At 28.1% G+C, this 12,391-nt stretch overlaps 1 protein-coding gene across 1 annotated transcript; it reads right to left on the minus strand.

Annotated features, from left to right (window-relative positions):
• Nucleotides 1-1,972: 1,972 nt before the first annotated feature.
• LOC107439594 (putative protein-lysine deacylase ABHD14B) lies at nucleotides 1,973-12,285 on the minus strand. The gene is made up of 4 exons (XM_016052248.4): nucleotides 11,976-12,285; nucleotides 7,311-7,482; nucleotides 5,268-5,566; nucleotides 1,973-2,236 (listed from the first exon to the last, which is right to left on the minus strand). The coding sequence occupies exons 1-4, from the start codon at nucleotides 12,081-12,083 to the stop codon at nucleotides 2,063-2,065; spliced, it is 753 nt and encodes a 250-aa protein (XP_015907734.3). The 5' UTR covers nucleotides 12,084-12,285; the 3' UTR covers nucleotides 1,973-2,062.
• Nucleotides 12,286-12,391: the final 106 nt, after the last annotated feature.

A 12,391-nucleotide genomic window follows, 5' to 3' on the forward strand; every position in this document is an offset into this window, starting at 1 on the left:
AGAAAATATTTAAATCTTTCATTAAAAACATATTAAATGACTAGCAGAAGTAATGATAACCATTATTAAATACAATGAATTTTACACACCAATAAATTACAGCCTTCTTTAAAATATCATCACAATTTCATTTAAATTATATGGATAAAAAAGAGAATTAACTCAGGATTTAAAATATCTATTATCATAATAAAACCATCCTATTTACTTAATAAGTAAGAAAATATATTCAATTTTTAATAAGTCTTATAATGCTCTAAAGCAATGTGCTCCAGTTACTGTGCAACCATAATAAAAATATTCCAATTTTCTATAAAATGCTATGTATAAGTATCATTCATTTTTTAAAAACTAAACTGTGTCTGATGTCTCATTGGCATTTGAGAAAGCACTTATGGGTAAAAAAATATTATGGATTCCTAAATTAAAAGTGTAAACCCAATTTTAAAAAAAAAATATGCTGTCTACAATTAAATATAAAATCTGCAAGAAATAAATATTGAACACTCTCTGCATTGATATGTTTAGAGTCAAAAACTTTCTGAACGATTTGACTTTTTGACCAAAAGTGCATCTTTAGAAGAGGGAACACTTTTAGTTCATTTTTTAAAGAGAGCACAAGTATAAATTGGTTAATAAAGGGACTATTAGAAATAATGATTAGAAACAATTTGAGGCACTACAACAGATGACACTTGAATGCTACAGGAAGAATAACTGTCACCACTTAAATATTAAAAGTGGTCATAGAAAATTTTTGATCACAAAATATTAATTTTTAACGATATGCAATTTTTGTTTGTCATCATTGTCTTGCATATTTTCTTAAATATAGGTTAACTGAAAAAGTTTTTAGTGACATTTTGCCAGTTCTTATTTTATGGCTTTTTGGCACTCGTGATAAGTGGAGTAGTAGTGAGATTTTATTGACATTCCAGGGAGCTAATTTACAAACTAGCGGCCTTTAACAACTTGCTCTCTATTTTAGAGATTTCCCTCTTGGCTGTTATTAATCTTAATTATAATACACACATATAGTTTTTTTTTAAAATTTGTTATCCGAATTGTAAAATAAAATTTAAGATTAGAGTTTTTTTTAAAGAAAATGTTAAACAGGAGAGCAGGTTGTTAAAGGCTGCAGGATTGGAAAAATCACCTCTAGGGCAGGGATAACAAATTTCCACCATGGTGGAAAGGAAAAAAAATATGAAAAACTGTCCCAGGAGAAATAAGTTTATCTCAACCCAAGAGAAACAAATGAAAATTTTTTTTTAAATCTAAAACATTGGAAAAGATTTATTTCTTTTTAGTGTCCTGGGGGAAGTAATTTTTTTCTAAAACAGGAGGAATTCAGGAAAATGAAAGATTTTTTAATTCATTTAGCTCCAAGCAACACAGGCACAGTAAAAAATATATTTTTCAACAATACTAATGCAAAAAAAATTTTTTTTTTAATCAACGAATTTCTAAGTTTATAAATTTTAAAATTCCAATTATAAAATAATTGTGGATTTAAAATTATTACTCATGAACAATTTATCTATTTTAAAATTATTCTTTTTAATCTGACACTGCAAAACTAAAATGCTTCCCAACAATATATGCAGAGTTTTAATTTAATAAATCTAAAATTTTGTTTTCCTAAGACAGCTACCGCTCAATTTATTATTTTTTAATAAATGAGCTTAATATTAACTATGTAAAAATAAAGCTCATTTTAGTACAACGAAGAATAGAAAAGAAAATAACTGTATATTGATGTTATTATTAAATAATAGCATTAATTCTTATATACTTATATTTTAATTTTTTAAAGATTTACAGAATTGTTTTGTAATAATTTAGTGTTTAAAAATAATTGCTTACACGAAGTATGAAGCTTAAAATCCTGATGAGTAATTTACAAAATTGTTTAAAAAGTGCAGTACAGAAAAACAATAAAGTAAATATTTTAACCTATATGCAAGCTAACTAAATCAAAAGTATTTAAATTATAAAATTATACAATATTTTTAAAAAAATCATACAAATTTTAACAAAAATTGCTTGTATAAAAAGTATTTCACCATAATTTTAACAGAAAATTGTACAAAAGTTGATGCCATAAATTTGGGTTATCCAAATATGCAGGATGCCTTCCATTAGGTATTTCTTGACACTGGCTGTTTGGCAATAAATTTAGTAAAGCTGAGCTTCGAGATCTATCCCTTTCTCCAAACACTACCATTGTTGGTGTCTGAAAGAAAAATTATTTTTGTCAAACTTAACATTTTAACCTAATATTAACAGCATAATTTATTAATTATAACTATCTGTACCAACCTATTTTCATGCAGAATAGTCTTACCAATCAAAACAAACTTTTTATGTTATTCGTTGTGAAACTTTTTAACCTACAGAATTTGGGAATGGAGGGAAATACCAATGGGTTAAAACCAGCAATGAAAGCATGCTGACAGATTGTTCCAGTAAAAGAATAGAAAGTGGAACATCATACCAGTATAAAATTTTCAGTTAAAAGCAATCAAATAAAAATTACATATCAAACTCACCTAACAATAAATAGCAAAAATTACCTGGTGTAGAAGAATTATCATTTGTGTTCAACTTGTTTTTTCCCCCAAAATAATAATTTGAATAAATTTTTTTTTTATCAATGTTAACTAACAGGAAATATTTATAAAGAAGCAATTATGACTTTTTTTTGATTTTAAAAATAAAGCCTTTTGGCAAGATCTTCAATTATAAAGGAGGAATGCAACAAATTTTATTAAAAATATATTCTTTTTAAAGGAATCTACAAACTTTTTGCCTAATATTTTTCCAAATGTCTCTACATCTACGACAAAAAATGAAAGACAAAACAGGTAGCATCACATTTTTATCAAATAATTACATGAATTCTGTATACTCAAAAACCAAACACAAGCCTGTAAGTTATAGGAGTTTTTTGAATAAAAAAATATTGTTTTACATTTACAAGATATGCTACAAAAAGTGATATGGTTACAAAATGAAGAAATATACTAGCAACTATAAATAGAAAAATACACAGTTTTTTATGCTAATATACATACATTAAAGAAAAATATTAATTTCAGAAAGTTTAATGATTTTTCAAATGGCAAAAAGAGCAAAATAAGTTTGTAATAAAATAATAGTTAGCCGTTATACAAGCAATGTGTAAGATTACTATGGTAGACACTATGTGTTTCACTGGAAGCTGCAGTTACTCTACCATAGTTTTCTCATTTCAATATCTTTTTTTGTTATATTCTTTTAGGTTTAGTTAGGTTATAATTATTTTGTGACAGATATTTATTTAAGTAAGTAGATAGCATAATTTAATAAAAAAATGAGAACAGAAAAAATTATGCAATTCTAAAGCTATGTTTTAAGTGATAAATGATTTTAACCTTATATTACAAATTTAGTTTTCAAGTTATTTTTTACTGCTATTTCAGTTCAATTTTCAGTATTTTATGAAATTCGGAATAGTTAAAATATAGCCTGATTATTAGTTAAATATAAAATAATTAATGAAATAGCTAGTTTTACTGATGATAAATTATATTTATACATCACAGGATGAATAAATAGTTAAGTTTATACCAGTAAACATATGATTATGTATATTTGTTTTAAATACTTTTCTCGCATTTTAGACATTCAAATAAATTTATAATGTTTATTTTATAAGGTCAGGTGGGATAAAGAGGGTGGTACATGGGGGAAAGTGGGCATATGTTAAAAAACATCTATTTTCTCCTTTTAAATTGAGATAATTCATTTAATATTTTTAGAGACATTTACTGGGATTTCCGGCAAGCATTTTTATTTCAGTTTTAGAAACTGATAAATGTTTACAAACTATCTGTTTATGATCAACTTATACAAGTCAGTTTAAGTTGCTGATGAACTTTCTTCTAATATCATTAAAAACTGGCAAAAACTATTATTTAACAAAAATATAAAACTATTCTAAACTAGTAGAGGGACACCTAAAGGACAGATCTACATAAAAATTTAAGAATAAATTTCAAAATTCCATTTATTATGAACTGTTTTCTGAGGTAGGGAAAAGTGGTTAAGCTTAGTCAAGTTTTGTATAAAAGGGATATTTTTGTATTTTGTGAACTATATTTAATAATAAAATAGCTTAAAAATAATTTAGTCATTTTATTATAGCCCTACATAGTAACTTTAACTATGAAAACAAAATTTCTATTAAATTTCATTTTTTAAAGATAAGAATGATAATAACAATATCACGTATATTAAAGAAATTACCAAAATAGTATAATGGTACAACTTAGTGAGCATATTTAAAGATATAGATAAGTTTTCATGCAAATTTCTGCCTTTATATGGCAGTTTTTTCATGGAAAACAAAATTACATTATAATAATTACATGTATTATATAAATAGAAAAACACTATGAATTACCACAAAAGATATTAATTTTTACACTCTCATTTACATTTCATATAAACCAAAAACTATTATACTTTTCACACTTTTTAATGAAATTGTGTAAAGTTCAGCAAAATATAGTTCATTCTAAGTGAAACCTAATTTTTATAGCCATGAACATTAGCTCTTTAATTTAATATGAAAAAAATTATTTTTCAGAATTTTTTTAAATATAATCAAGATACATTTATTTAAAAGCATTTTTATTTCGAAAACAATATTTACATATGCTTTTTAAGGAAATATATTACAATTTTAGAACTATACCCACTTCATTCTACTTTGGAAAAGTGGATAGATTAAAACATGTTCTTTTGAATGCATTACTGTAAGAAAACAATCAAACAAAATCGATAAGTTATATTTCATATTTAATCTATATGAACACAATGTACATAAATGCATCAAAATTTTGGGTAAAATAATTTTAATAGTTTGATTTTAGAGCATTATTTAAAAAAAGCTTGATTTTATACCCACTATACCCCATCTGAACCAAATTGGGAAAAAAATGAGCATTTAATAGTTTTGTAAAACAAATAAGAAAAAAAATCAAAATGATTAAAATAAAAACTTTGCAGTTCAAAAAGTAATTCTGAATAATAAATCATCACAACACCCTGTAACTTAATTATCTTTAAAAAATATCTGAATAAATAAAGAACATTTTAGAATAAAAATAAAATATATTTTGTTTTATATAAATAAAATATATAATAAATTTTTCATTACATTTAAAAGGCAAACATAAGTATTTTGTAAAAGAGAAAAAGAAGAAAAGGCAGAGACATACCTTTATAAAACTCAAATCAGGAACAGGGTCATGCAGGAATGCTTGTAAAGGAACATAAACTTGATTTTTAACAGACAAATCTGTGCATCCTGGTAAATTTTCTAGGTTTTCAATGCCTACAGGAGCAACAGGAACATATCCAGCTAGTTTTTCACTGTGTTTGACTAGGAAAGGTAAAGCATAACTTCCACTCATACTTGGGCTTACTATGACCGGCTTTTCCATATTAAAGCTTTCTAGCAATGACTGCAAAAAACTTCCTTTATCAGAAATTTTAACAGCTGGTGAATTTACATAACCTAATTAAATAAACAAAACTGTTATAATTTTGAGCAAATAATTATGTTTAGAGTTCATTTGTGTTGATATAATGTGACAATTCAACAAAATATTTCTAAATTATCATAAAATCAAAAGTAAAATGTTCTAACTTTTCAGCCATTTAGAAATTTATACTTTTCTAAAAATCTCTATAATATATTTACAATAAATAAGAAAAATTCATTTAAGAATATTGGCTTAAAATTCACGATAGTTGTTTCTATTGGGATTTAATGCTGATGTTTAGTTTTTAATTTGTGTTTTATCAAAAAAAGGTAGAAGAGTATAAGAACCTAATATGTTACAAAAGGGCTAAGCATCATGTTCGCTGCCGTTTACCAACCCCGATGATTGCTTCATAATTATTGTTGTTTCTTATCATGAAAAAGTTTTCCTACTAAAGTTAAAATTATGCACTTAACATATATATACTAAAAGGAATTTTGTTTTTCCTTACACACATGTCTTCACTTTCTATGTCCAAACATTATTATCTATTTAAGCATTATAAAAAACATATGACATATTGTTCAAACAAATTTAATGAGTTCGAAACCGTAATTTAATATTTTCGCTTACCAAACAGGCAGATATATTAAATACTATTTTTACTTGCAACTCATTGTGAATAAAGCTAATCGTTAAGTTCTAAATCATTTAACAGATCCCTTTAACTGTAATTTATAACAGTATATTAATGTTGCACAAAAATGATCATTGTAAAATGGTTAATAAGATTAGACCACTTTTCTAAATAACTTTATCTTAAAATGTGCGACAGAATTACATAAGAATAATAATAAAATAAAATAAAAAACTCTTTGTTTTTTTACAAGCAGTACAAGAAAATAACTTTAATTAGGTATTGAATATAGTAAAATGCGGCGTGCTCTCTGCTTTCGCTTATAGCACTGCGTTTCAATAAGTAAGGCTTAATTTAGCCTAATAAGATTTATTTGAGCTCTGAGGCTCTTCTTAAAATTCAACATGCTTCCATTTACTTTTGTAAGTTTCTTTAATTAGGTATACAAAAATATTTATAGAAAAGCTCTATGGAGCCTTCATGACTTTTATTAATTTTTTGCTGATGGCAACCAAAACAATATGGAAATGAATGAGGAAAAACTGGATCCTACCACATGATTTTTCGGCCAATAAAAATGCATGGACAACAATGGAAAACTGTGACACCATCAGTAGACTTTTATATATACTAGTAAAAAATTAGTTACATTCTTGCAATTATCACAGTTTCCTTACACTCGTTCACTGTAATACAAAAAAAATTAAAAAAAATTCTACTTTTCAAAGCTGTAAATGTTTCCTAACTATTCTAAAAAATAGCAACTGTATAGGGTTGACACAGTAGCAGGAAAAAAAAAAAAAAAACGTTCATTATTTTCCATGTCTTAATTTTTGGTTTAATTTAACCTGTTGCACGCTTAGCATTGTAGCCTGCAATTCTGGTTTTCTTCTGTATCAGTTGTAAACAAAAGCTTAATAAATATAACCAAACTATCTCTCAATATAAATTTTTTTTACTTAAATTACATAAAAAAATATCTCAATTGTTTTACAAGGGAAAAAAATCCCATTTTTTATGTTAGATTGCTGATTACTAAAGTACTACAAATAATTAAAAAAAAAAAAAAAGAAATAATAAAAACTAAAATTGTAATAAAGTAAAACATCGTAAACTCCGCAAAGAGACATTGATATTACCAGGAAGATCTACAGCTATTGTGCGATAACCCATTGCAGCTAACATCTGAATTGTTCCTAAATTCAACCAAGTCTGTGAGGAAAACATTTGTCCATGAAGTAACAAAACACTTATAGGATGAGTTCGAGAATCATTAGGTGGTAGAGCTTCACGATAAAAAACTTCAGCTTTCTGTAAATAAACACAATAATGAATGTCAATTTTTTTTTCTTAAAAATAACCAAGATTTTAAAAAATATAACTGTGTGGTGTAATCAAGGCGTACTACTATTTGAAATAGCTGACAGATGTAGGCCTAGGATGGAATTTAACAATAGTAAGAATATAAATGTTACTAAGTTTATGACGGAAGTTTTGTGTCTCCGTCAGTGGCCGCCCATAGTTGTATAGTGTAGTACATGAATGTTCATTTAGGCCATTAATGAATGAATTGAACAATTGAGTTTCCAGGAAATAATGTACCAGGGTTCCCACTCTATAATGAGATTGAAATTCAAGGACTTTCCAGGACTTTTCAAGGACCTCAACAAACCGTACTACTATTTGAAATAGCTGACAGATGTAGGCCTAGGATGGAATTTAACAATAGTAAGAATATAAATGTTACTAAGTTTATGACGGAAGTTTTGTGTCTCCGTCAGTGGCCGCCCATAGTTGTATAGTGTAGTACATGAATGTTCATTTAGGCCATTAATGAATGAATTGAACAATTGAGTTTCCAGGAAATAATGTACCAGGGTTCCCACTCTATAATGAGATTGAAATTCAAGGACTTTCCAGGACTTTTCAAGGACCTCAACAAAATTTTCAAGGACCTTAATCTAAGACCAATTTTAAAAATTATTCTCTTCTATTTTACTAGAAGCAACAATGCTTGTTGTGGCAATAATTAATTTCAAATATAATACCTAAATGCTTTGCCTATACAGAGAGAAGAGAGTATATGTATTATGGACTAAGATTTATATTTTTTTAAAAACAACCCTACTGGTTTTACATATTAATTCACAAAATCATTTTCAGCACAATCTATAACTAATGGTAATGAGGTGTTAATGGTGAAATCCTTCAATCCTGCGTATTTCCATGTGAAGGCTGCATGAAAGACAGAGCTAAATCTTAGGTATTCCATGACTATTCCATAACCCCCTCCTCTCCTTTATTAAACATCGTTTCTGAAATTATTCATCCATAATTTACACAACCTTCTCTAAATGTTATGCAGCAACAATTCTTTCTGAAAATAAAAATTTGATGGAACATATCCCATTTTCACCATGTTTAAAAGCATTATTCGTTATGTGTAATCCACAACTGCCAATGAATATGACCTGGTGGGAATATTTCTCTTTTAATTCACACTGAAGCTTCTAATAGAATTTCCAATTGACATAGGGTCCATCCATGGATAATTGAAGTATTTTAGAGAGCTTTTAACCATCATCCATGCATTTGTAAAAAGAGGACAAAATATTTTCTGCAGTTCCATGACCCATAAATTGGGAGGTAAGATACTTAGTGCAAACTTGATTATCAATTCCTTACCATAATATCCATCTGCTTAGATTGTAGAGACTGATTTAACGTCTCATCAAAGAGTACAGTGTAGCAATCAACATTCTTCAGCTCATTTATAAGAATCCCTTTGAAGTATAGTGCCAATCCAAAGGAGCCCAAATAGGCTCACTTTGTGGCACTACAAAAAAATTGTCTCGCTATACAGCTATCAGCAAACATTTTGGAGAACAATTTACTAATCCCTTCACAGGAGTTACATGAATAATTACTAGTGATGCACCAGATACTACTCCAGAGAATTTCAGCATCAAGCACATTCCTTTTGGCCAGATAAGAAGACAATGTTACCTCAGCCACTAAAGTTTCTGTTTCACTTGGGGCACATGATGTTGAAGGAGTATTTACACCAGATGAATTAGATGTTGATGTCTTTGGAAAAAGAGAACTCAGGGCATGAGACTGCTTTTTTGTTTTACCTTTCTTTCATGTGTGATTTCAGAGCAGATTATTCCATTTTTGCGATATCGATCTCCTTCATGCATAATCGGCACTTGGCTCTGAACTTCTTTTCGGGCGTCGATAAAATCCATTTATTATAAGCTTGATTATCCATCCATTGGGGATTAAAATAGCACTTCCCAGGCATAACTAGTCTAAACTACATAACACAAATACGAAGCCGTGCCTTTTGCGAATACGCTTTGCAATAAAGTTTTGAAATGACGCAAACGTAAGGACAAGTGCGGATGGTAAAACGACAAATTTATTGAAAACTACAAGGTACATATTGTTACGAAATTCGAGAGCATTCCAGTTTCGATAAAAAAAAGAAGATCTAAGCATATGCGACAGAAGATGAAGTGGAGTCTCACCCTGAACGCATTGATTGTCTGCCGTGCTCCGCGCGCTTGGCAGACACCAAAACGCTAGGCAGGGTTAGAAACGGTGGCGTTAAAAACCACGTGAGAGAGCTTGGGAACAAAACAGAAAGATCCGTGGGTGTTTTATAAAAAGCGCCACCGGCAGTATTGGACAAATTCAAGGACCTATCAAGTTTTTCAAGGACCTAAGACGTTTTTCAAGCACTTTCAAGGACCTAAATTTAGCAAAAAAAAATTCAAGGACTCTCAAGGACCGTGGGAACCCTGTGTACAAATCGTTGAATGTAAATTTAGATTTTATTAAGCATAATTTGAGATTTAGACAATGGCCATTTCTTCATCCAAAAAAATAAGAAATCCCTTAAAGGGATGAAATCAGAATACTCTCGATTGAGAGATCATACAGCCAGAATATCATTTCTGACGGTTAAAAAATTGAGACTGGGGAGGCCCCCAAAGGGCTCCCAGCCTCCACAAATTTGAAATTAAAAGTGAATATAATTATTCCCAACGGACATAGAAAGATCCATAATTTGGCGATTTTTCCTAATATACCATAGCCAAAACAAAGCCAACTAGCATATCAACATGGATGTAAAAGAATACCTTGGCGATCACGAGTCGCCAACAAATTTATGAGAATTATTGCAAACATGCAACCGAAACATTTAGTAGTTGGAAATTTAGACTAAAAAGTTATAAATAGATTTTTGTTTTCGATTAGGGGAGACAGTGAATTAATAAGTCTGCATAATAATAAAATAAAAAGTATCCGTTACTTTGATTTAGAAGAGAAGAAATAAATATTTTATGTTCGTTTAAAAAGATTAAGTTTTTGATTTATTTTAAATATAATTCTTCTATTAAGAAAAATAAGCTTAAGTAATGAAAGATATTTTAAAAGGATAGAAAATAAATATGTAATGCCAATTGTGGCATCACAAAGTTATTCTTTGTTTGTTTAAATTAATTCATAAATATATTTTTAAATTAAAATATCTGTTTGACAAGCATAAAAAAATATTCATAATTTCCTATATATCTCCTATACATATATACTCTGACAGGCACATAACTGAATTCTGTAGATAATCCATAAAACAATAATTAGTCACTCTAAACATCTCTGAAATTGTTGAGAATTGCTAAAATCTGAAGTTACTCAAAGTGTGAGGCAGAATTTGTGCAAGGAGCAAAACACCTCTGGTTTTTGTAGAGGAAGGTGTTAAAAAAAAAAAATGTACCAGGGAGATTTTAGAAGCTATTGCACTTTTGTGGGCCAATCCCCTCTTTCTAAAATAATTCATTAATAATAGCTTTTCTATAGAAATTATAAAACATTTATGCGACTAATAAAAAATATTCAATTTTAATTTCTCTTTTATGGTATTATTGAGATCAGAATTTTTATTGTATTAGCAGACCAATGTTTTCCCATTTTGCATCACTAGTTTAAGAAAATATATTACAAAACCTAAAAACAAGAATTAAATTTATAAAAAAAATCCAAATTTAACCATAAATTACTGTAGACAATTACTAAATCTGTACAAATTTATAGGATAAATAATTTTAAATGACTCCCAATTTTCTCAGTGAAAAACAAAAACGGAAATAAAAACTAACGGAATATAAAACTTTGATTCTCTTGAATACAACATAAGAAATTCGTTTCCTAACTTTTAAAACTTATTACTACAATGATAATTTTAGAATTGAGCCGCTCAGAAGCCAATGCGGTTAAGTCCATTTTTTGATATTTTCTGATTTTTGGAAATTTTGATGAAATAAATAATAATCTTCTAAGTTATTAAAGGATTAACTCGTTGGTTACTTTTTTCTAGGTTAGACAGCCCTTTTTTTAATAGCTTCTGAATATATTGTACAATAATTTCAGAAGCCATTGTGAATAAGTCCACTTTTTATATGTATTTTTTTACATAAATTTCTTATCTTTTTCAGCTGCCAAAAGGTATAAGTCCTAAAATTTTCAAGATGCTGTCATTATTTCAATAAATACTTACGTTTTTATTTAGACATCCTGTACATATCTTGTTTACACCTCGAAAAAAGACTTTATACACTTTTCTAATTAAATTATTAAACCAAGAATTTTAAAAACTAATGTATCAGAAAACATTAATTTTCTCAATTTCTGTGTTTCGGACTTAACCGCATTGGCTGCTGAGCGACTCAATTATCAACGGACGCATCAAAAGACACCCAAAACAAATAGATAATCAAACAAACTTTTTAAGAACTTACTTCTACATTTTTAAATCCTTCATTTACGGTAACGCAGTCCTTTTTAAGAATAATATCATCAGGAATAGGCAATGCTTTTAGATCTAAATGTTTCCAGTGCTGCGACATATTTCTTCACACTATTATGAACATGAATAAAATTTGCAATTTCATAACAGATAATAGGAGGTAAATGTAGTTGATAAAAGTTTTTCTCTACTAATTTATATTTCTGAGTCCCCTGATTGAAAGCTAAAAACTGAATGTTCTAGGTTATAACATGATACATCTCTGAATACTACAATTACGAACAATAAAACTCGTTAAATTTAAAAAACTGAAATATTTACGATCCTTTGGAAATATACTTTTACTTTTATTGTGTATTGAAGCTTGCTTACGTCTCTATAATTTTAAATTAACTAATTTAATTTCAT

Source organism: Parasteatoda tepidariorum, chromosome 6, assembly GCF_982258835.1.
Source record: "Parasteatoda tepidariorum strain Cologne lab strain chromosome 6, Ptep-v5.0, whole genome shotgun sequence".
Lineage (NCBI taxonomy): Eukaryota > Metazoa > Arthropoda > Arachnida > Araneae > Theridiidae > Parasteatoda > Parasteatoda tepidariorum.